The 20,708-nt window shown below is 52.2% G+C and overlaps 4 protein-coding genes and 1 pseudogene across 4 annotated transcripts; 3 read left to right on the top strand and 2 right to left on the bottom strand.

Annotated features, from left to right (window-relative positions):
• Positions 1-850: 850 nt before the first annotated feature.
• SAPIO_CDS4558 (uncharacterized protein) lies at positions 851-2,205 on the bottom strand (the record flags this gene model as incomplete). The annotated part of the gene is made up of 2 exons (XM_016787079.1): positions 851-1,558; positions 1,990-2,205. 2 exons carry the CDS (start codon positions 2,203-2,205, stop codon positions 851-853), a joined length of 924 nt encoding a protein of 307 aa, XP_016643188.1.
• A 549-nt stretch (positions 2,206-2,754) lies between these two features.
• SAPIO_CDS4557 (uncharacterized protein) lies at positions 2,755-3,254 on the top strand (the record flags this gene model as incomplete). Its single annotated transcript, XM_016787078.1, has 2 exons — positions 2,755-2,894; positions 2,951-3,254. 2 exons carry the CDS (start codon positions 2,755-2,757, stop codon positions 3,252-3,254), a joined length of 444 nt encoding a protein of 147 aa, XP_016643187.1.
• Positions 3,255-4,033: 779 nt separating this feature from the next.
• SAPIO_CDS4556 (uncharacterized protein) lies at positions 4,034-4,713 on the bottom strand (the record flags this gene model as incomplete). The annotated part of the gene is made up of 3 exons (XM_016787077.1): positions 4,034-4,119; positions 4,183-4,192; positions 4,288-4,713. 3 exons carry the CDS (start codon positions 4,711-4,713, stop codon positions 4,034-4,036), a joined length of 522 nt encoding a protein of 173 aa, XP_016643186.1.
• A 3,512-nt stretch (positions 4,714-8,225) lies between these two features.
• Positions 8,226-11,873, top strand: SAPIO_CDS4555 (annotated as a pseudogene; the record flags this gene model as incomplete).
• A 764-nt stretch (positions 11,874-12,637) lies between these two features.
• SAPIO_CDS4554 (uncharacterized protein) lies at positions 12,638-14,375 on the top strand (the record flags this gene model as incomplete). The annotated part of the gene is made up of 4 exons (XM_016787076.1): positions 12,638-13,419; positions 13,479-13,512; positions 13,572-13,634; positions 13,716-14,375. 4 exons carry the CDS (start codon positions 12,638-12,640, stop codon positions 14,373-14,375), a joined length of 1,539 nt encoding a protein of 512 aa, XP_016643185.1.
• Between the last annotated feature and the right edge of the window lie 6,333 nt (positions 14,376-20,708).

Genomic DNA, 20,708 nt, shown 5'->3' with positions numbered 1-20,708 from the left:
ATTTAAGCCACAAGATAAACCTCTCGCCTTCGATGCGGTCCCTTAGCACATTTATACTCCCCTTCACAAACTAGTAGGAATAGCATCTCAGGAGTTTCTGTCAAGATACTGACTACGAAACGGACAAACGTACACGATTCAGGCGAAAATCAACATGGCTAAACCAAGGGCTAATGCTGCTCGAACACCGACGACGACGGCGACATTCGTTGCTGATCCTCACGTCGGATACAGGCTTCGAGTCCTCCTATACGACTTCAGCCACGTCTCCGAAAATCCCCTTTCACAGACTCGGCTATCCAAGACAACAGACCCGCTTTATATCAGTGGCCCCTACTTTACCGAGAGTGAGGCTACTTTTATCAAAGAAGCTATCGTTGGCACATGTACAGAGAATGATACGAATCTCGCACGCGGTAGAGGTAGCAGCGCACATCTTTCCGACGCACAACTGACTGTGCAAGACATGATACAAGCACAACTGGCCAACTTTTTCGACAAGCGGAGGGCGAGCGGCGACTCCCGGCCGTGCGGCCCGCACGATTTAGCCCCAATTTACGAAGAAGTGTTTGCCATCAATCGAGCTGAACTTGAAGAAGAAGGATTTTTGAGGCGGTTAAGAAAGCATGGGCTACGGACTAGCGAGGAGGTATTATCTGAGAAGACACTCGACGGGCAGCCTTCTGAAGGGAAGGGCATACAGAGGAAGAAGAAAGGCCGAAAGGCGAATAAAAGTAGGTGACGATTATCGAGATAGCTGGCTCGAGTTGGAACGGCGGGATGTATACGGTATCATAGAGGTCATGGGATAGCAGGAATATAGAGAGCATATATCCTCGCTAGGGCCGCATCACAGCTCACGCCATTGTCTTCTTGCCAACTCAAGATCCGGCACTGCCCATTTTTTCACCCATTCTGACCTCAAGACCTCTGCCGCAGAAGCCCGTCGCTCTGGCCGGAAGATTAACATCGACTTCAGCATAGCTAACAGCGCCTCTTCTTCCTGCTCGCACATGGCCTCCATGCCATCTCTCTGTCTTGGGTTTCGGATGCACCGAGCAAAACAATCGTCCCAATTATGTCTTACGGAGTCGTACCGTCGATTCGGAGCCGTCGTATCGAGCTGCCCATCCTCGGTGAAATAATCTCTACGAGCATTCCACTTGTTCCACCACTCCCCAGGTAGCTTTCCCAAAAGGTCAACCTGGTCTGCCAGGATGTCGTCGTCGGTCGCAGCCCACGGTTCAAAGAGGGGTTTGTGGCTCAGGACTTCCCAAATAGTGCACGCCAGGCTCCAAATGTCGGCCGGAAACGATAGGGTGTGCGGAGTCTCGATGAAGCGAGCTTCAGGTGGTGCATACGATGCTGGTGTGTTCGAGTAGGTGCGTGAGGTTTCTGCCGGTATGTACGCCTCTCCAAAATCGGCCACAACGATTTTGGTATCCATGACTGTGGCCTGCTTTTTACCATGACCAAGCCAGATCGGGGTTACGACATAGGGCGGCACCCCCGGAGCGAGAGGCTGGCCGTCGCGACGTCGTACGGGTTGCAGGTCGGGCTGCCCATAGTCTCGGTAAATATCGTCTGGGCTCAAGGAGTGGAAGCTGTCCGGTAATAAAAGAAGTACGTTTCCCGGATGGATATCTGCAGAGTGTGAGTGCTTTTGAATCGAACTGGCACATAGGTTACCAACTAACCACCATGCACGACTCCTTGGCCATGTATATACGCGACTGCTTCAACTAGTTGTGCGGCGATAACTCTGAACCCAACCGGAGCTAGGGACGGCCAGGAATAGTCCTCCTTCGCATCTCGCAGACTTAGCCTAGCCGGAGTCGTTACCAAGCAAGAATGCCGTCCATTCGGTCCAGTTATGGTGAAGTGATCCAACAGTGGGCGTATGTATTGCCGGCCAGGGTCCGTGGAACTGAGAAGTCTCGTGACAATTGGATTTTCATGCTCGCTGGCAGGTGCATCTGCTGCACCCACTTTTATCGCAACGTAATGATTAGACTGTTCATCCTTGGCCAGCCAGACGGTCGAGTAGCCGCCGAAGCCAAGCTTATGGACGACGCGATAACGCCCATCACGAAACGTGTCATGGATGCTGACGGGATGAAATCCGCCAGGTTCATAATCCTGCGGGTCCTCGACATCTTCCAGAACCTCATACGGGTAAGGTGGGGGGGTAGTAGGGACCACCATTGGTTGATGTGAAGATGTAAATGAGCGCGTGAAGGGTTGAGGTACAGAGGCCACACAGGTACGAGCGGGTCGCCGCCAAAGACGAGTGGGCGCTTTTCCACACAAAACGGCCCGGAATTGGCGCCTCATTGAGAACAGCTGGGATGAAATAAAAAATGAAAAAGAAACGACCAGAGAGGGTTGCCGACTCCTCCGTGCGGGCTGGGACTTAGCGCTGCCTTTCTGAGGAGGAGCAACGAGCTGGGAGAACAGGAGGTTTGTGGATGTTGCAACATGCGACTGTGGTCACAAAAGTGGGTCCAAGCAGGCGACACTCCAATCGGACGAGGAAGCCTGCCCAACATCCATCTTGATCAAACAACATAACCGCCCAACGCCCAAATCTGGGTCTTAGAGAGAAGATCCGCCAGGAGACACAATCATGGTTTTCCCTACTCATTTGAAGTATATTAATTCGGGCAGGTCCCTCGAACACAGGACGATGGTTTGATTTCTCAATTCATTTCCCACGCATTTATCATCATTTCCCCTACACACAGCTTGCTCAAGATGTCGACTATCAACATGGTGAAGTACTACTTCTACAAAGACATGCTCCCCAGCAACCAGCGACAGTTGGAGCAGCTAGTTGCCCTAGCGTACCAAACTGCAAGAGACCGCAAACTTCACCCCAAGGCTGTTCTCATTAGGTATCGCAATATGAAGCCTTGCTATCTTTAGCTTGCCCTAACCTCGGAATATTCAGATCCGGCTTCCACGACACTACCACCGCTCGAGGGCGACGGATAAAAGATCCCAAGGGATGGCATGTGACGATTTGCTACAAGGACTCCAATCAGGTCCTTGGTGGCACCCATGTCGCTTGCCACGCTTATACTCCGGGGAAAAATATATTCGAATTGGTCGAGTCGACGCACGCTGGTGAGAAAAGCGACGACGTCCTGCGCGCTCGCAACCAGAAACCGGTGTGGCCTGATACTGAGGAGTTGGCCGAGGCGCCAGAGATTGGCTACGGACACTTGCCCGAGGACTGGGAATCTTCGGCCTAGCCGACATTGCTCGGGTAGGGATAACCTGGGCTGAAGTCGGAAGAAAGGGCCTTGTGATCAGTAGTTGCGCGTTGGATGGTCAGTCGTGGTTGTCGTGGTTGCTTTTAGTGTTTGTATTGGTTTTACTTGTGGACGATAGTCCACAGAATGCATTTAAAGACTGGCAGCGGTTTTTTTTTTTTCGTTTAGGGAGGTGGGAAGTGACGAAACACGCACTTGTCGATACTATGCATGTCAGTACTTTAGAAGTCGTCGATATAAATTCCCTGTATACTTCATTAAAAAAGCCTTCTAATAAGGGCTTTCCCCTTTTCAACTCTCTCGCTATCGACACTATTATAAAACAATTTATAGTTCATGGCTTGACGGGCCAATTCTCTCGCCCTCTGCTTCTCCCCTACCATCCAGTATAAGTCCGCGAAAAGAGCGCAATATTCCCCTATCTGTGTATGTAAGGACTCATCTTCCAAAATGCGGAGTAGCTTAGCTGAGAGGTTGTCAATATCGTCGGCTGTGAGGCTCTTCCCTCGCTCTCGAAACTTGCCGAGAATTGTCTGTATACGACGGATATTTTCATCTGATGCTGCTCGAGCTTCCTCGTTTGCGCATAACTTGCACCTGCACTCGAAGCCTCGCTGGGCTAAGAGCTCCTTTCGAGCCTCTGTTGGGAGGCTTTGTGGAATGTCTATCCAGAAGGGTCAAACACAACTTTTTATTATTCTTTTCTCTTCTCTCCCCTAAAGTGCTCTTGCATAGATGCAGGTAGGAATGCTTACAAGTTAGGCTAATTTCTTCTCCAGGGTGGATATCTCGTTGAGCAACAACCTCCATTCGGAGCGTCGTTCTTGAGTACCGGGTGAAGGCGCTGGGGAGTTTCAGTTAGTCCGTCAACTTCTTTGTCCTTGATCTATCAGGATCGACAAATTACTTACTTTGGTCTACAGTCATGGTTGATTCTCTTAAAATTCGATGAAGAATTAACATATATATCTCGTTGACACGTATATAAAAGCCGGGACAGTGGAATCCGTACCGCAATGTCGGGGAAGATCGCTGAGAATCCAGCGCCATCTACATCGATGCTAAACGCATTCGTTCTCATGATGTCCTCATAGTAATGCCCTCCAGTAGTCCGAGCCAGGGCCTCCAGGCTAGTTTTCTGTTTCTCCGGCAGTTGTTCAAAGGCCAGTCTCAAGAGGTCCGGATTTGACGCCATCGGGATTCCCTCTAGGGTCGTAGCAAAGCTTATCAAAAGCGGAATCTCGTCGAGGATTACATCCCCTTTCTTGATCATCCTCTTTGCTACGAGGCCCTTTTCTTTACCGGGAATGTCTGCCACCTCGAATGGTCTATCGGAAGACGTGGTCTTATACAGCGAGGATTGTCCCCATGGCTCGGGCTTTGTCTTCAGAATGCCGACGGAGAATGCCGCCACCTCCGGCGTTGCAATGAGACTCATTGCGCTTTCTGAGTTGGGGGTAGCGTAGGTGTAGACGCAATATTTCTGCGGGTTTCCAGTTCCTCGCAGTGCTTGAGCGCAGTAAGGAGGATATCTCCATGGTTCCCAGAATCCCGACTCAGCCGCGATTATATTGTCGACTAGAGGCGGGCACGTTGGACTTTCTGGAGCCTGGGAGAGTGAGGTTGGATTCTGTAGATGTAGCAAGCTATCCTGGTTAATTCGTGTTGTCTGGACAGATTGGAGGAAGGCCAGGACGCAGATAGCCACCGTAACGACCTGAGTTCCAAGATGACGGACCATCGCCGATTTGTATATGTTATCCGAGCTATCAACATGAATGCTGTTGATGATCGTTATGTCCATTCCTACCCTCCTCAAGAAAGGACCTGGTAGCTTTAATGCTACTGAGATCATGTTCTCAGAGAAGGACACAAGCCCAATGGTGACGCAACAACCCACCACATGTGCATTTAACCGGAAATGCGAACTGGGGGGTCGGCAATATCGGGATCTTGGACCAACCCAGGATCTTCTAGAAATGAGTCCAATCTCCCGGTGCGGTCCGTCGTCGTCTGGTGTTGCATTTGGTAACCTGGGTCGCAAGGTTTAATAGATGCATTAGTAGGATTGGACCCCAACGATCACAGAACAAGTTGCTCAGTATTCCGTTATAAGTTCCCAAGACCAAGGACTATCAAACATAGTCGGAAAACCTGGAACATGTGATTCGTTTATACTCGAGTGCAATTATTCATTGGTAGAATGACATCAATATATTGCAGGCTCTCATCGACTCTAGGACCAAGGCTGATTTCGGTGATCAATCAGCTTTGGGAAACCCCCTCCAATCAAAAACACATCTCAATGTATTGATTCTTCCAAACTCCAACAGAAGATCTACCTTGTTCCCAATCCTAGGCACCTACGCATATGTAGAAGCAGGAGATGAGGGCCCTGCATTCCTTGCCAACTTGAGGGTTCCAAGCGGCAAAGTCATCGTCGGAGATCTTGTATTGGTTCATGATCGTGAGGCATGTCTCGCCCTTTTTGACTTTGTGATACGTCTGGCAGCTTTCGGTTGTGCCTTCCAGGGTTGGGCGTGGCTTTTGCGAAGAAGAAGGTTCGTTAACAGAAGAGTCGACACCAATGCAGATGTTTGTACGTGGGATCAAGTTTGTGCAGCCGTCCTAGAGGATGTAGAAATGTCAGTGATATGGTCCCTCTCCGGAAAAGATGGTTGGACTAGGTAGCCAGACATTAATGTCAGGGTTCCATCGAAATCTAGGTCCAATTAGTTTCTTCATAGCTTCGTGTTGTAAACCAACTCCGCCGAGTCCGAATGTATCTTACATGTCTTCAACCGGAACACCCTCCGCGCCAGATATAATGAAGCACGATTCTCCCTCTTTTACCTGATGCCACGAGTTACCTAACTTCCGTTATTAGTGTCTTGATTGGAAATCAAGAGACGGGACTGGTTCGAACATAGAGTCCACGCAAAAGAAGTACGCACAGCCACCAACCTCACTAGGAAGCCGGCTCCTTGGTTTTTCGTCAGCTTGCCGTGAGGAGACCGCTGCTGCGGTAACAACTGACGCGGCGGTGGCCGCAAGTGCCACGGTATTTATAAGTCTCATTCTGGGGGGGAAGGCTCCTATCATATATCAACCTAGTTTGTATGTGAAAAGGTGGATTAGTCGCCACAAAAGGCAAGATGAGAGTGAAGTTGATCTGCTCTAAGCGCCTCTTTCGGATGACACAATAATAACCACTCACTCCTACCTGTAGCGAGTTTAAGAGAGCTACAGGGATTATGGTTTATATAGCTATCCGGGCTCAACGGTTGCCCCGTCTCGGCAGGACGCGTTTGTTGCCTCCGAGATCGAGTATTAAGGCTGTTTACTCGTCCCGTGAGGAGGTCAACAAGCGAACAAGATTTAATGTTAATCGATATGGTACGACGGGTAAATTTCAGTACAGAGTAACGGCAGGCTAACCGCACACGGAACTTACGACTGTGATATCTCTAGTTTTAGTGCGTTCAAATGAGACACTTCCGCGAATTTATGGGCCATATCTCCTTTGTAGTCTCGGTAGAACCCATTCGCTCTCCGCAATACTCTCCTTTACTCAAGGAGGCACGATACCCATCAAGAACGGTTGATACTGAGAAGTATCACCAGCATTAAAGCCAGGATTTATTTCCCAAACTCATGTCTACTACTCCGTAGAGAATCGCTAACTTTCCGTGGCGTCAAGTCGTATTACCTGTCTGGATTCGCAGCCACCCACGGCCTGTATGATGTCGTCTCATCATGGGCCGTAACCTTAACCCTAACCTCGCTTGGTCTTGCCCGAAACGGGCCAGCCAAGAGAGTCTCCTTTAGTGTAATCGAAGAATCGCAACTCCAATATCAGACCATGTAGCTATACCACAGCGAGATTCGCTGTGAGAGATCCTCCTCCAAGCTTTCAGAAATACCGTCGTTCGGATTGCTGCGCTGAATACCATGGGGCAGTTTAGGATTATGTTTGTTCAGTGGGGATGATAATAATAGTTTCAGCGAGGCGGATACCAACAGGGGCTGGACCCTTGACTTGCGAGCCCTCTGTGCTGCAAGAACATGCCCATTGAGTGTCCAATTTCGACGAAGATGGTAGGAAGTGTATCGGATTCAAATTTAATCAATTGCACTTGCAAATTCACTTGCAGATGTTTCTGAAAGAATACGAAAAGCCCAACGCACCTGCCGTCTTCTCGTCTTGCTTTCGGGGACCGTTAATACGACCTTCTCGTCTCCCTCCGTACTGTCTTGTAACTGTACATGCAGATCTCGGCACCCTGGCCTCCCCCAGAATTTGGAACAGGTACGAAGTAGTGGCGACAGCTCATCGAACTAGGCCAATATGCGTCTCTGTATGTAGCTATTGCATAGACCTTGGTCAGTTCTGCTTGAAAAGTCCAACAGTGAATTGCCTACGGTCTTGGCTCATCTACTGCATCATGTTATTTGTTGTCGTCCTTGTTGCTGCCCGCCGTTGCAATGGAGTGGGAATACGTACGAAGTACAGTATATGTACATTGATTGGTGTCTTGCTACCTGTGTACAACGCGTCAAGCGTCTCATCGAAGATGTGTCAGCAGCTGGCATCGAGCTGAGCCAATCTATTCCCAGCGCTGCATCATCACCTTTTCTCCCTCTCTCTGTGTACGACGTAAACCTGCCTCGACAAGCCTTGGGGTTAGATCGACTAATCGCCACATCATCGTTCCCTCCGATGCCAATCCATACCCGCCACCGACGTGACGAGCTCGAGTACCGCAGATCGCCGCCAAAGGTCAGCAGCGTCCCTCTTGTCCATGGATCGACAGCTCCCATTTCCTTTGTTGTAGTTGCACAGGAAGGCCCGCTTCGGGTCGTGACGCACGACGTGCGTGCGTCCACATAACCCGCGACGTCCATCGTTCGGATTTCCTTCCAGTTCCCGTTCGTGCGACCTAAATTACCATGCTGTCCCACCTCCGATTCCACCGACGGGGCTCGTCGAACCCAACCTCTCCCATCCCCGAACAGCAGCCCCCTCGCGACTTCTCGCCCCTTAGCCAGACTCAACAGCATGATGCCACCCTAGGCGCCGACCCGCGCCCTGCGTCTTCCCACTCTTCCTCACTCCCGCCGACATTACCTCCGATTACTCGCGTCACTTCTGCCGACGCTTCCCTCGACTTTCCCGACTTCTCTGCCCATAGTCCGCCTACGTTAGATCCGCCCCGACCCTCACCTATTCGATCTCCCTATGGCCAGAATTCCAGCTTCATCGGCGGCGTAGCCCTTCAGAACTACCGCCGCGGCGAGCCGCCGGCCCTTTCCACCGACTCTCAGCCTGCGACCTCGCCTCTCCCTCCCGCCCAGACTCGTCCAGACAACACCCTTCAGCCGCCGCCGTTCTCGTCAGGCCCCAGCAATGCCGTCACATCTCCTCAACTTAGCCCTAACCTGCCGAAGCTCTCTCCCTCTTTCATCACTCCGACCGATCTACGAAATTCTGCGGCAAGTCCCACGGGCAGAACGTCTTCGGCGAGTACACGACAGGGCGAACAGCAAGCATACCCCTCCGCGATGATGCCTGCGGAACCCCCCAAGGGAAAGAAAGGTCTTCCTTTCCTCAAGAACCCCATGTCCACCTTGCTTATGAGGAGGAAGGCGAATCAAAACGCTCCTGATCTCCTTCCCTTGCCCTTACAGACATCAACTGAACCGACGTATGACCCTCGAATTCGAGGAACCCGATTTCATGACTTTAGCGCTCCAAGACCAAGGCGGCCTGTTAATCCTAGCTCTGCCTCCACAGCTAACCCCTCCGCCCTGTCTAATCAACCTGACTCTGGACCGCCGCCGATACCCGACAAGAGCAGGCTGCGACGTCAGCCAACGGAAACGGTAGATGTCGCCTCTGGAAAGGTCTGCGTGGAGCCACATAACCAGACGCAGACGGGCAGCGGCACCGGTTCAATGCATCTTTCCTCAACCACTATCCAAGGTAGCCACGAATCCCGGCGGGATATTTCGAGGGCGCCGTCCAGCCAGTCTACCCAGGTGGCGTCGACTCTTAAGGACAAGCCACTGCCTCCTCAAGCCTCACCACCGGTTGTTCCTCCCAAGGACGACGTCATCACCGTTACCTCTCGATCCATATCTTCAAAAACTTCGGCCAGGACAAGTCGAAGCAGTCTATCGAAATTGAACCGAAATGCATCGACGAATCGTTCTCGTCACTTCCCCGCATCCGAAGGCTTCTCGAGCGAGGTCTTATCGTCCATTCCCAAACACATGAAAAGCACATCGTCCCGCTTCAGTTTCGACATGATTGGGGCAGCGAAGCAGGAGAAGCTCCTCGAGGAGAGGCACCGCCAACGAGAGCTTGAGAGGCAGACGACGCGAGTTCCTAGTATAAGCGATAGCCAGCGAGACTCAAGGTTCGATGATATGGACGACTTTGACTACGACGCAATGATGGATGACGACGGTCTTGAGGAGGCGATACCCGGCGTCAATGCTGACTACGAGGAGGACTACATTCCGGGCCTCGAGGACGACTATGGCGAAGAGGAGCCTATACCCGGAATCAACGTCGATACCGCTTTCGACGAACCCGTCCCAGCAAGTGACCATGATGACTACGATATAGATGATGTTGATAATGATCAAGAAAACTTCTCTGGCTTCGTCTTCCAGCGGTCTAATCCTCAATCATCGCTGGCCAGCCCCCACAGCGCCGGCATGCTAATAACACCGAGGGACGCTGAGGGGAGAGTCATAGGCTTCGCTCTGTCGAAGGACACCCCCGGATTGCCTCCCGAAATACCGTCGCCACTTCCGACAATACCTTTGTCAGCCGACGAGAGGCCCCTCATCTCATCGGAAGATCTGACTGGGCTCGGCATCCAAGGTCCTGGCATTTTGGAGAACAACGGGGCCGCTGGGGGAGAGCAGCCGCCCAACATCCAAGATAGACCAAAGGATGATCTTTATTTTGATGATGGGCTTTCGGGTTTCGACGCCGAGTTTGCCGATGAGCTCGACTTCGGGCCTGGTAGCAACGACCTACCCTTCGATGAGGCGCTGTTTGATCTAGACGACACGGACCAGTACGGGCGCCCTATACCAGGCGCCTTCCAGAAAGCCAAAGAAGCTCACGATGCGGCTCGTTCCCAAGCAAGGAGAGAGTCGGATGACGGCACGAGCGGTCCGGTCGACACATCCATCATGTCTCAGTCGACCACTCGAACTTCCATCAGCGCCCCTGGACCGCAGCACTTCGTCTCTAAAGCGGCTAGCGAAGAGATCTCGCCGCAGCATAATCTCACGACGTTCGCACACGCCGTTCACCCTACAGGACAGGATAGCATGGCAGCCTACCAAGCGGCTCTGGCAGCCGCCGCTCATCAGGCCGCAGCGGCGGGCAAGTTCCAACGCGAGTCTCCACCAGCGTCCCCGAGCCTCTCCGCCGGAGGCGACAAGCCCTCGCCACCCAACGAATTTGATGATGCTTACGATGAGCCGTCACGCTTTGATTTTGACGATTATGAAAGAGACGACCTAGATGACTTTGATCTTGACGATGATGATATCATTGCTGAAGCCAATGCCAGTGCGCTCGCCAATGATTCCGATGGGTGGTATGGTCGCGAATTCGGCTTCTATTCAGCACCAGGCTCCCACCAGACCAATAATTCGCTCGCGTTTGAGTACGCAAACGGAGGGTATTTCGGTCCATCGGGCATCGGCCACGGAATGAACGGGAGAATGGCGTCCCGAGAGCCAAACTTGACACCAATCACCGAGAGATCCGAGTATTCTAACCGCAACTCAATAATGAGCTTGGCCGTGCCGCCCATCGGATCTGGTGCATCCACCAGTATCCAGAGCCCCGGCCTCGCCCAGCTGGCCATGATGGCAGATAGTGCCGATGACAGCAACATGACGCTCTCGGCGCTGCTGCGACTTCGCACCAAGGCCTGGGGAGGTTCGCAAGCCAGCTTGGTCTCGAGCCGTGACGGCTCCCCCCGGTCAGAGCGTGGGGATGGAGCGAACTCGCCCTTGGTTGGGTCCATGGGCCATCTTGGAGCCGGTGGGTTCCACGCCCGGAAGAATTCGTCCTTTTCGGTATTAAGCAGGGAGTCGGAGACGTACAGCTCGCCGGGTAGTCCGACGCTCACAATGTCTCTACCTGCGGTTCTATCGTCGCCTCCTGTGGCCCCGCCGGCGCCGGGGCAAAACGCGGGGGCTGCTCCAATCCCAGGTCGTGCTCTTTCTCCCACACCATCAGCCCCCATCTTCTCCTCCCGGTCTCCGGAGCCTCCAATCCAGACCTCCACAGCGTCAGTCGCCGAAGACAGGGATAGCGTATCGAGCCGCCCCTGGCCTAACAAAAGCATGGGCGAGGAACGGCCAGACCCTTACCCTACGATGCTGCAGCCAAATAGGAGATCCGGAATAAGCGGACACCGTCACAAAGGATCTGCGGGCAGCATTTCGTATGTCAGGGAGGAGGAGAGTGGTGAGACGCGATGGATCATGGAGAGAAGGAGATTGGATGAGAACGGGGAAGTAGAGATCTTGGAGCGTGAAGTTCTCACGGGTGGAAGAATTTAAAGGACGGGATGGGGGATGAACTTTTCAAAGGAGTTTTAAATGTGTACGATTTTTTTGGGGTGGCTGTTTCGGACTTCTTTACTTGTAAGACAAACTCGGGCATTGGATAGGCAATCGGTTGCCAGGCTAGCATATGAGGACAATTGGATATTGGGAATAAGACGGACAGACGAACAAGTATGGCGTCTTTGGTTTATAGACGGACTACTACCTTTTTTTTTAAAAAAAAGATACTCGGCCTCCAGCGCCCCTGGTTTCCAGCAGTGCCTTCGCTAATCGAGGCAGTCTCGAGGATTGATGCTTTCTCAGCGTGTGATTGTTTTTCCTGCTAGTCAATGTATCAGACCTGACAGTCTGGCGACTACCTCGTATAAAATACAGCATCAAGAGAGCACTAATGGACACGATGGTATCTTGGCATGACTGGCGTAGACTTCATAAGGGCGAAGCTGGTGTGTCAATCAAGCATCGACAGCTCGAGACTTCTACGTTCCGAGCAACCTATATGTCGTTTTACCCCGGGACTAACTTTAGGAACCAAGAAATAATTCATGCCACCGGACACGAGACTTAGTTCAATCTAGATGTGCTATTACTGAAACTCCATCGGATTTTACAGTTCTCGGCCTTGGTCCGGCTCCGGCGAAATTATTCCCACCCCACTTAAATCATCAAATTGACAGCTGCCACAGCTCAACCTCTCCCCTCTCTCTTCCCCGGACTACTCCGACACATCACATCGAAGCGAGGAAGCATCTCCGAACATGGCGTCGAAACTGATTCCCACGAAACAGTTCGTATGCGCCAGTTGCCGCTACTCACAAGCAGCCTCTTCCCTCACCTTCCTCCGCCCGACAAGACCCTCCCGATTCTCAAGCTCCTCCTCGACAGCACGCGCCTCACAACCGACACCCTCGTCCGATCCCAATAATTCCCCGCAGAAGACATCATCAGAGGATGCCACTCTCACATCCCAAAAGACCGATTCCTCTCCAGACAAGGAGAAAGGCGCACTATACCGCCGACTCGAGCAAGCGACCGAGGACGCCCTAACGAGCGGCGGCCGCGCGGGCTGGCGAGCCGTCGAAGATGCCGGGTTTTCGGAAGAGCTCAAGGCGAAACTCTATGATAAGGTCGCTGCCGCAAAATTAAATTCTGTTGAGGGTGTCGGCGGGGTGAACATCGCGCCGGGCGCGGGAGCCGGAACGCGACTGCACGCCGACGGAAAGCACTGGACTGGTGAGGAGTCGCACGAGGACGCAGCTTTGAGGATGCTGGACGATTCGAAGAGGAAGCTGCCGCCTGAGCTGCGGGGACGGTCAGTGGTGGCACCGCCAACGTTGGGACGAGTTGGTGGCGGCCAGGTGGGAAAGGTGAAAAGAGCTGCGGCGGCTAGAGAGCTTGCTTCGAGCTATCGCATTGAGGGGAAGGGCTTGACGGAGGGGGAGAGGGAGGAGTTCCTGCGCGAGTTGAGGGAGAGGTTTCAACCTGGGGCGCGGGCGCTGCCGAATACAATATCTGGGCTGGCCTCGTTGGCGAATGAAAGGTACGTTGCGATGCCGGGAAGGGGTGTGATTTGCCTACGGAGCTGATGGGTTTTTCTAGAATCGAGGAAGCTATGGCTAGGGGGCAGTTTAAGGTGCGTGGATAGCGGTTCACATCGTCTCTTCTATACACGCCGTTTCTAACGATACGCAGAACATCCCCCGAGGACCAGGAGTCGAGCGAGATACCCGGGCCGACAACCCCTTCATCGACACAGTAAGCTCTCGCTCCGAATAGCTTTTGCCATTTACTTTTCGTCTCTACTCCCTGCAAGAAAGACCTAACTCTAGTTTTCAGACAGAGTACATCATGAACAAGATGATTAAGCGCCAGGACCTCGTTCCTCCTTGGATCGACAAGCAACAGGAGCTCTCCAAAGCCGTCTCCAACTTCCGCGCCCGGCTCCGCAACGACTGGAAGAGACACGCCGCACGCACAATCGCCAACCGGGGAGGATCGCTCGAAGACAAGATCCGCGCCGCGGAAGCCTACGCTCGCGCCGAAGCAGCGAGAAATCCACCTAAACAAGACCAACCGGACAAGGCTCAATCGGAAGGGCCTAACGCCGGCGGAATCGAGACGGGTCCCGTCTTCAGGGATCCTACCTGGGAGGCTACGGAAATGTCCTACCTGAAGCTGGCGGTGGAGAATCTCAACTCGCTCACGAGGTCGTATAACCTCATGGCGCCGGAACTCGCCAGGAAGCCTTACTTTTCTCTGGAGAGGGAGCTGGCGTCGTGTTTTGCCGATGTGGCGCCCCTCGTGGCGGAAGAAATCCGATCTAGGGCGCTGGCGAAGCCTGCGCCGTCGCTGTTTGGGGGAGGGTTCGGCGGGGGCGGAGCCGGTGTTGGTTCTATGGGAGGAGATGGGGTGAAGGTTTACGAAAGGATCGGTGGTGAATATGGGTTTAAGGAGATGTGGAGAGATTTTTGGGGTAAGAAGAAGGACAAGTCCTGAGCTTTCTGGACACGGAGGCGGCTATTCCGTAAGATAAACGAGTGCTGAGAGCTACTGAACAGACACACACCTAGCTGTACACTTAATTCTGCTTGGGATGAAATAGAATTGAATCGATGTACTTGTCCTAAACCACAATACTTGAAGAATCGGTACGACTGACTGCGATTGGACTGTTGATGCTGATGAGCTCTACAAACACCAGTCACAATTAGATTCCACAAGATCGCCCAGATGCGATAATCACCTTGCCAATACCCCATGATGATCCATGCAATCTAGACGGCTGGTCTCCAGACAGCCAGCCTCTGCCCCGAAGAAGCCCGCACGGTCCGTATTGAAGTGACCGGGATGGTGTCGGCCGTCAGTGAGCAAAGCCGGAGAAGCCCCGCGACCCGCGCCATGCCCGCCTCGAGGTTGCAAAATACCGTTACATGCCCCCCGACGATCACAATCAAGCCAGGCATTGTCTGGCCACGCGCACCTTGGTTTGACAGGTGCGGCTAATGCAATGCAAAGGGACGGGCTTTTTGACCACGCAAGTGCACTATTAGGACGAGAGCTTCGAAGTTTTACATATGACAAGTAGAAACTCCATGTATTGCTTGCAACCTCCACGAGGTAACCCAATATCGTCATCGGTGATACTACATCATATTACTTCACGGGAGACCGGAGAAAGCCTCCCTTGGGATTGGGGGCTTTCACGTGGGGTTCACTCCATGCTGAGGATGCTAATGATGTGCAGATGAATCGGCCAACCCACCGGACGCTCCGAGAACTAATCGTGCCACCGATGGCAATGACTGACATACCGAGGAGTTTGGTGTCGTTGCCATTACAACTCCAACGACCAGCGATTTGCCATGATCGTCAAGCACGACTCTCGAGATCTATGGAATTTAGCCCGGTTTAGTGGGAGCTTTGGAGGGTCCCTCAAGCCCAAGGCGACTGAGTGTTTCATTGCTGTTCCTCCAAGCGTACGAGAAAGGGGTGACCAATTGATTGATGTCCTTGTGTGTGAGATGTAAGCAGTCTCCCGACAGGACTCCTATCACAAGTCAGACGCAGTTTGCGACGAAGTGATGCGAAAGAGTTAACAGGTCTGATTTTAACGTTTGTGTCGCATTTGACTGGAATAACTGCATGTTGGTCCCCATCGCGCCGCTTCATGTTGTGGGATGGACTCCGAATCGAGTCCAACTCCTAGGATTTGAATATGTCTATCAGTTTATCGGTAGGAGCAAAGCACTCCGTCACACTTGTTGCGACGTTCTTGGTGCCCCGGACTATGCAGGTCAAGTAAACGCAGGGCAAGCAACAGCCATTGCCCCTTGCTTCCTTGCTTTCGAGATGTCACCAAACACCAGCGTCCTGTTTTTAGGGAATCGTCTCAGCTATTTTCGGGTCCCCTCCCATCCGGTAAGGGACGACGATATGGTTGACTGCAGAGTAGTATTGTGGAGACTCGTCCGACGCTGCCGCCGCTGGGTTGAAGTTGCTGGGAAGCATCGATAGCATCAAGGATGACTCTTGGGTTGTTTACAAGGACGAAGTAAGCCAGGGGCATAATACTGAGTCGCAGGCAGAATCCAATCCGAGAGAGAAGGTAGCTACCCGCACCCATGGCAAGGTCAGGGCTCTATGAGGCCCTGGCTGTCAACTTTGACGAGTCATCTCGGAGGAAACCGAGGTTGTTAAGTAAGGCCTGTGCTCGACAAGGTGGAAGGGTGAGCACTCATTCATTAGCATTTGATGCCACCCATCAACGCTGACAACAATTTCCTAGCTTTCTAATCATACTCTCCATCGCGAAACCAAAACAATCATGGAGGCAAACTACCTTTGTACACTACGCGTGTCGAGTAGGAAAAGCCTCCATAATAGCGTCTCCAATGCACTCCGTATTACTAGTCGAGGAACAGACTAATACTCTGCACTTCGTAAGATCGTAACACTTAGCAAGGTGGGGAAGAACGTGTTGGAAGGGATTCAGAAACCAGGAAATGCCTCTTTCATAAATCTACCCTCCCCGTAGGTAAACCGAATTGTGAAGGGATCGCGAGACCAGGTCTACCCCAGTCTCGGTATAATATGAGACGATATACCTCAGTAGAATGCTCCCACGCTAGTGTTCGACGAAGTGGACGCAGAGTGTATGTATACTTCGTACGAAGGGCTAACAATAACTTCATGGCGCAATCCCGTGGACTGGCTAGCAAAACGGTTAGATGACAGCGCGCTGGGGCACACGGCGTGGGCAGAAGAGCGTGGAACCATTCAAATGTTGATGAGCTATTCTTCGTCATCTGCATCTGGATATTAAAGGCCTAACCAGGCCAGGCACTAGGCCAGTCCAGGAACTGGAGATATGCAGCCGCCCTAGTTTAGTCCAGGGTTTTCCTCTTCTCAATTAAACTATTCCAAGGACACAACCAAGTCTTGGGTCATTGATCGACTTTCATGAAGCGCATCGACGTGTGACACGGACTCGGGAGGAAGAGGAAGACTCGGATCCCATGTCAAGTCGAGTTTCACCCCTTTGACTGTGAAACTGGGCGAACATGCGTCATGGCGGCGCATTTCTAATAAATTAATCACTAAATATATTTGTAGTATAATATAACATTCAAATAATGCGTGGAATAAATCTCGTCATCGATAGGATAGGGGAACCAGCTCCCAAGCTTTTTGCCATGGTCGGGATGGAGGGAAATGGAAGGATGAAATGATGAAAGGATCAACAATGAAATGAGGGGAACAGAGCAGCGGACTAGTTTAATACTGCACTAGTGCAAGAATGGCGCTACTCGATTCCACTTCCAGACCACACTAGCAGGTCGCGCCTCGTGGGAGGGTGAGCTTCGTCTTCTAGAGGCTCACGGCCCCCTTCCCCTGCAGGGTGGTGGCATAGGCTCAAGTGACAGCCCGAACCCGTTGCTACGGTCAGGGTCTGCGCCACCCGAGTCCCTGAGAGTGCCTTCAATTGCGACGCTGAAGATGAGGGGTTCTGGCTACAACACTCCTCCGTACGCCTTCGACCTTCCAACAAAGCGGACAAACAAAGACCTCTGCTGAACGTCGCTTTGATATGTCATTGCCCCGTAGCAGTAGCCTTCCTTCCCAGTTGGTAGTAGTACTTGTAGTCGAGCATGGATATTTGTTATCTGTAGTATGCCATCGCCCGCCGATGCCTCCGAAGTACATCCCCTTTTCGAGTTCAAGAGAACCCGGCTCAAGATGGGGCGAAGGGGGGTTCGGTGAAATTGCAAATTGCAAATTGTTCGATTTGGAAGGCTAGGCCACCTTGCAACAGTGCGCCTAGGATCCGATGATTGCGTGTTTGGAGTTTGCAATACCGAGCAATGATCCATGTGAATGTGCGCCGCCTTGCTTAGGGGTCCAGTGGCCACGCTTGAAGATGGGATGTGACTCCTTGTCCGTCGTAGTCAACGTCACCGAGACCCTCGTTGTCCGTGACCTAACCAAGTAATACACCAAGCCGGCGCCAATCTAAGGAGGATGACCAGGACTTGCAGAGTACATCATGGCCCTCTGCAAAACAACTTACCTCCACGTGCTGCTTCCCCAAGATAGTTTGGTCCAGAGTCCATGGCGCATGTCTGGGCGCAAGAGCTGACCATGCCCATCGCTAACATAGGGCAATGCCATGCCTTACATAGTATTTGATAATGTCAATCTGATGAACAGTCCCAGCGTCGCCTAGCGTAATAAGGCTGGCCTTGCATTGACCTCAACCCCTCGTCAGCTGCGCAGCAGATAGTGGAATGGCTCACTCTAGTCTGGCCTCTAGCCTGGCCTCTGTGCTTCTGGACTATCGCTTGGGGAACAGGCTACCGTCATCCATGTCCGTCATAGCTGCTTTAGTTTCGCGTAATAAAAGAAAGTCTTACAAAGTAAAAAGGGGGCGAGCTTTGGTGGATTCAATGCCGTCGTTGGGTGGGCTTAACCCTTGCTTCGGAGGGCCAACCATCCGAACAAGAGACAGTCTGCACCCCGCGTCTCCAAGGTTCAAACGATGAGCTGCGATGTCTCCAGTTTCCCTGGACGACAATTTGCTTCTGATGCGCCACTTTATGATTTCCCCCCTTATTAGTGAGAGGTCGTTTTTGTGGGATTTGCCAACAAACCAGGAGAGACCAATGAATATTCCGGGAGGGAAGCGGGAAAACCGGGTTCACGGAAGGACATCTGTAACACGATCGCCGTTCTCGTGGTGATCCTCAAACACACCGTGCTAATTAATGGGAGAATACACCTGTAGGTGTATGTGTATCCAAAGCTGATGCGTTGAAAAATCCCGGAAACAGCACGTTGGAGACCTGTGACAAACGATGCGAAAGATCAATGAAGAGAATCGGGGATTGTGGCTCTCTTCATGGGAATAGTCGACGTCGTTCTTTCGCACATGCTTGCAGGGCAATGAAGACTTTGTAAATAACCTGGCAGCTCTGTGCGTTAGCATGTGGTGGTTGCCTTCGAAGATCGACCGCCCGCGGAGAACACATTGCATGATAGATGGCGATCGAAGAATGCAATGGAGTTCCGAAGCCACATTATCTGCGACAGGCGATGTGCAATCCCATCCCTAAGAGCAAGTCTTCCGGCCCCAACCTGGGTTCACCGCCGCACGAGTGGTCGTTCATGGCGGACTGTCAAGGAGGAGATGTTGGCGATCGCCCATCGAAGGACGATAGCTGGCCTTATAGAATCCTATAGAAAAGTCTTCTCCGTGGATTTATCCATGGATGACTTGAGAGGCGCAGAGATTCCATGGTGCAGTGTGTCTGTTTGCAATGATCCAGTTCCGGTGGACCCGAAATTATGGATCGACCAGGTGCTTCTGCTGCATGGCTCCTGCTTTTGATGATATTCCAGGATGAGAGGTGGTCCCGAGGCCCCCAGGGATCATGGGATTTGGATCGATCCTGTGGCGATGGACACCATGGGAAGATACAAAGGGACTGTAGGTAACACAACGCACGGGGAGAACAAGAAAAGCCGCCTCACGGATGGGCTCTCTCGGGCATGATGGTCCGTAGCCAAGACACGAAATGCGCCCGACAAGCGACGACCCGAGAGGGTTTCCTTTCAGCCAAACGAACCGCCACGAGTCCTTTTTTCCTCAAGGCCATAAAAGAATGGGATGAAGCTAAGATCTTCACTTCAAGTTAGCTGCCGGCTCATTTCAACCTATGAAGAGGAGTCAGGGCTTAGCATTGAGCCGGGATCGCCACCTTACAAAGGAAAGTGATAAGCAACAGCTGCGATCCAACGACACAACTGGCCGCGTTGATTACGAGCACCCTAGCACTTCGCAATTCTAGCGACTCCGCAGAGCCGCGTGCTCGCCGCTGAATCGCAAGCTTGCAAGTATTCGTGGCTCCATCAGGGACATTGACCACATCTTGATCTCTAGATCTCTGCGATTGTACCGGCATGACTTCGGTCGTCGTCAGTGCGCTCATTCTTTGGGCCGGGGTGAGATGCGAAATCATCTGGTGTTTAGTAGTTTATAAGAAGTAGGTGCATACCGTCATCGACATTCAAGGTTCGCTGATGTCCATCTTTTACCCTTTTGGAGTGATCTGAGTGGGATGTCGGCAAGCGATACCCCACGAAGCATGCACGAGGAGCTGGCCTGGGGTTAGAGGCGGTGATCTTTTTCTTCTTTCTTCTTTCTCTCCGGGTGGATTTGAGCGTAATACTCCGTCCGAAGTACTGACTAGTCGTATAGATTTTAGCGCATGGCGTGTTCTGAGACCGCAGTAACTTTTTTCTGCTTCTGTTTCGACAGCCTCATGGTACTTCAGTCGATTGCATCTTTTCCCTATTGGGCTCATTTTTCCCTTTTATGGAAGAATTAGCCTCTTAACGGTCAGTCCGGGGACCTTCCGGGACCTCCACACTCTGTTCGACTATCATTGCCCAGACCCACAGGGCCCCCATTGACTCCTCACGCCTAGGTGCTAATTCGTGCATACGAAGCAGTTTAGAAGGGCTTATCCCTTTGGCAGGGCAATGATCGCAGGTGAACCCAGCCCGCTTCGTACTACTTGTGGTGTAGTGTAGACTGCTAAATATGTACACTACACTAAAGAGGACCGTTAGGCGACGGGGCTACGGCATCAACAACGCCACCGCCAAACGTAAAGGGGCGTTCTTAACGAGGTGTGCCTTGGGAAAAGCGGGACAGCGGCTTCATGAACTGCACTACTTCGTATGAAGTTCAGTTGAGCATCCGATTAGGACAGCTTCTCCCGTTGCCCGCTACTTACCCTTTAGGAAATGCTAGAGTAGTGAGTGCACACA

The sequence above is a fragment of the Scedosporium apiospermum genome, assembly GCF_000732125.1.
Source record: "Scedosporium apiospermum strain IHEM 14462 chromosome Unknown SEQ_SAPIO_0093, whole genome shotgun sequence".
Classification (NCBI taxonomy): domain Eukaryota; kingdom Fungi; phylum Ascomycota; class Sordariomycetes; order Microascales; family Microascaceae; genus Scedosporium; species Scedosporium apiospermum.
The sequence above is the reverse complement of the archived record's forward strand: the minus strand, read 5'-3'. Positions and strand labels throughout refer to the sequence as shown.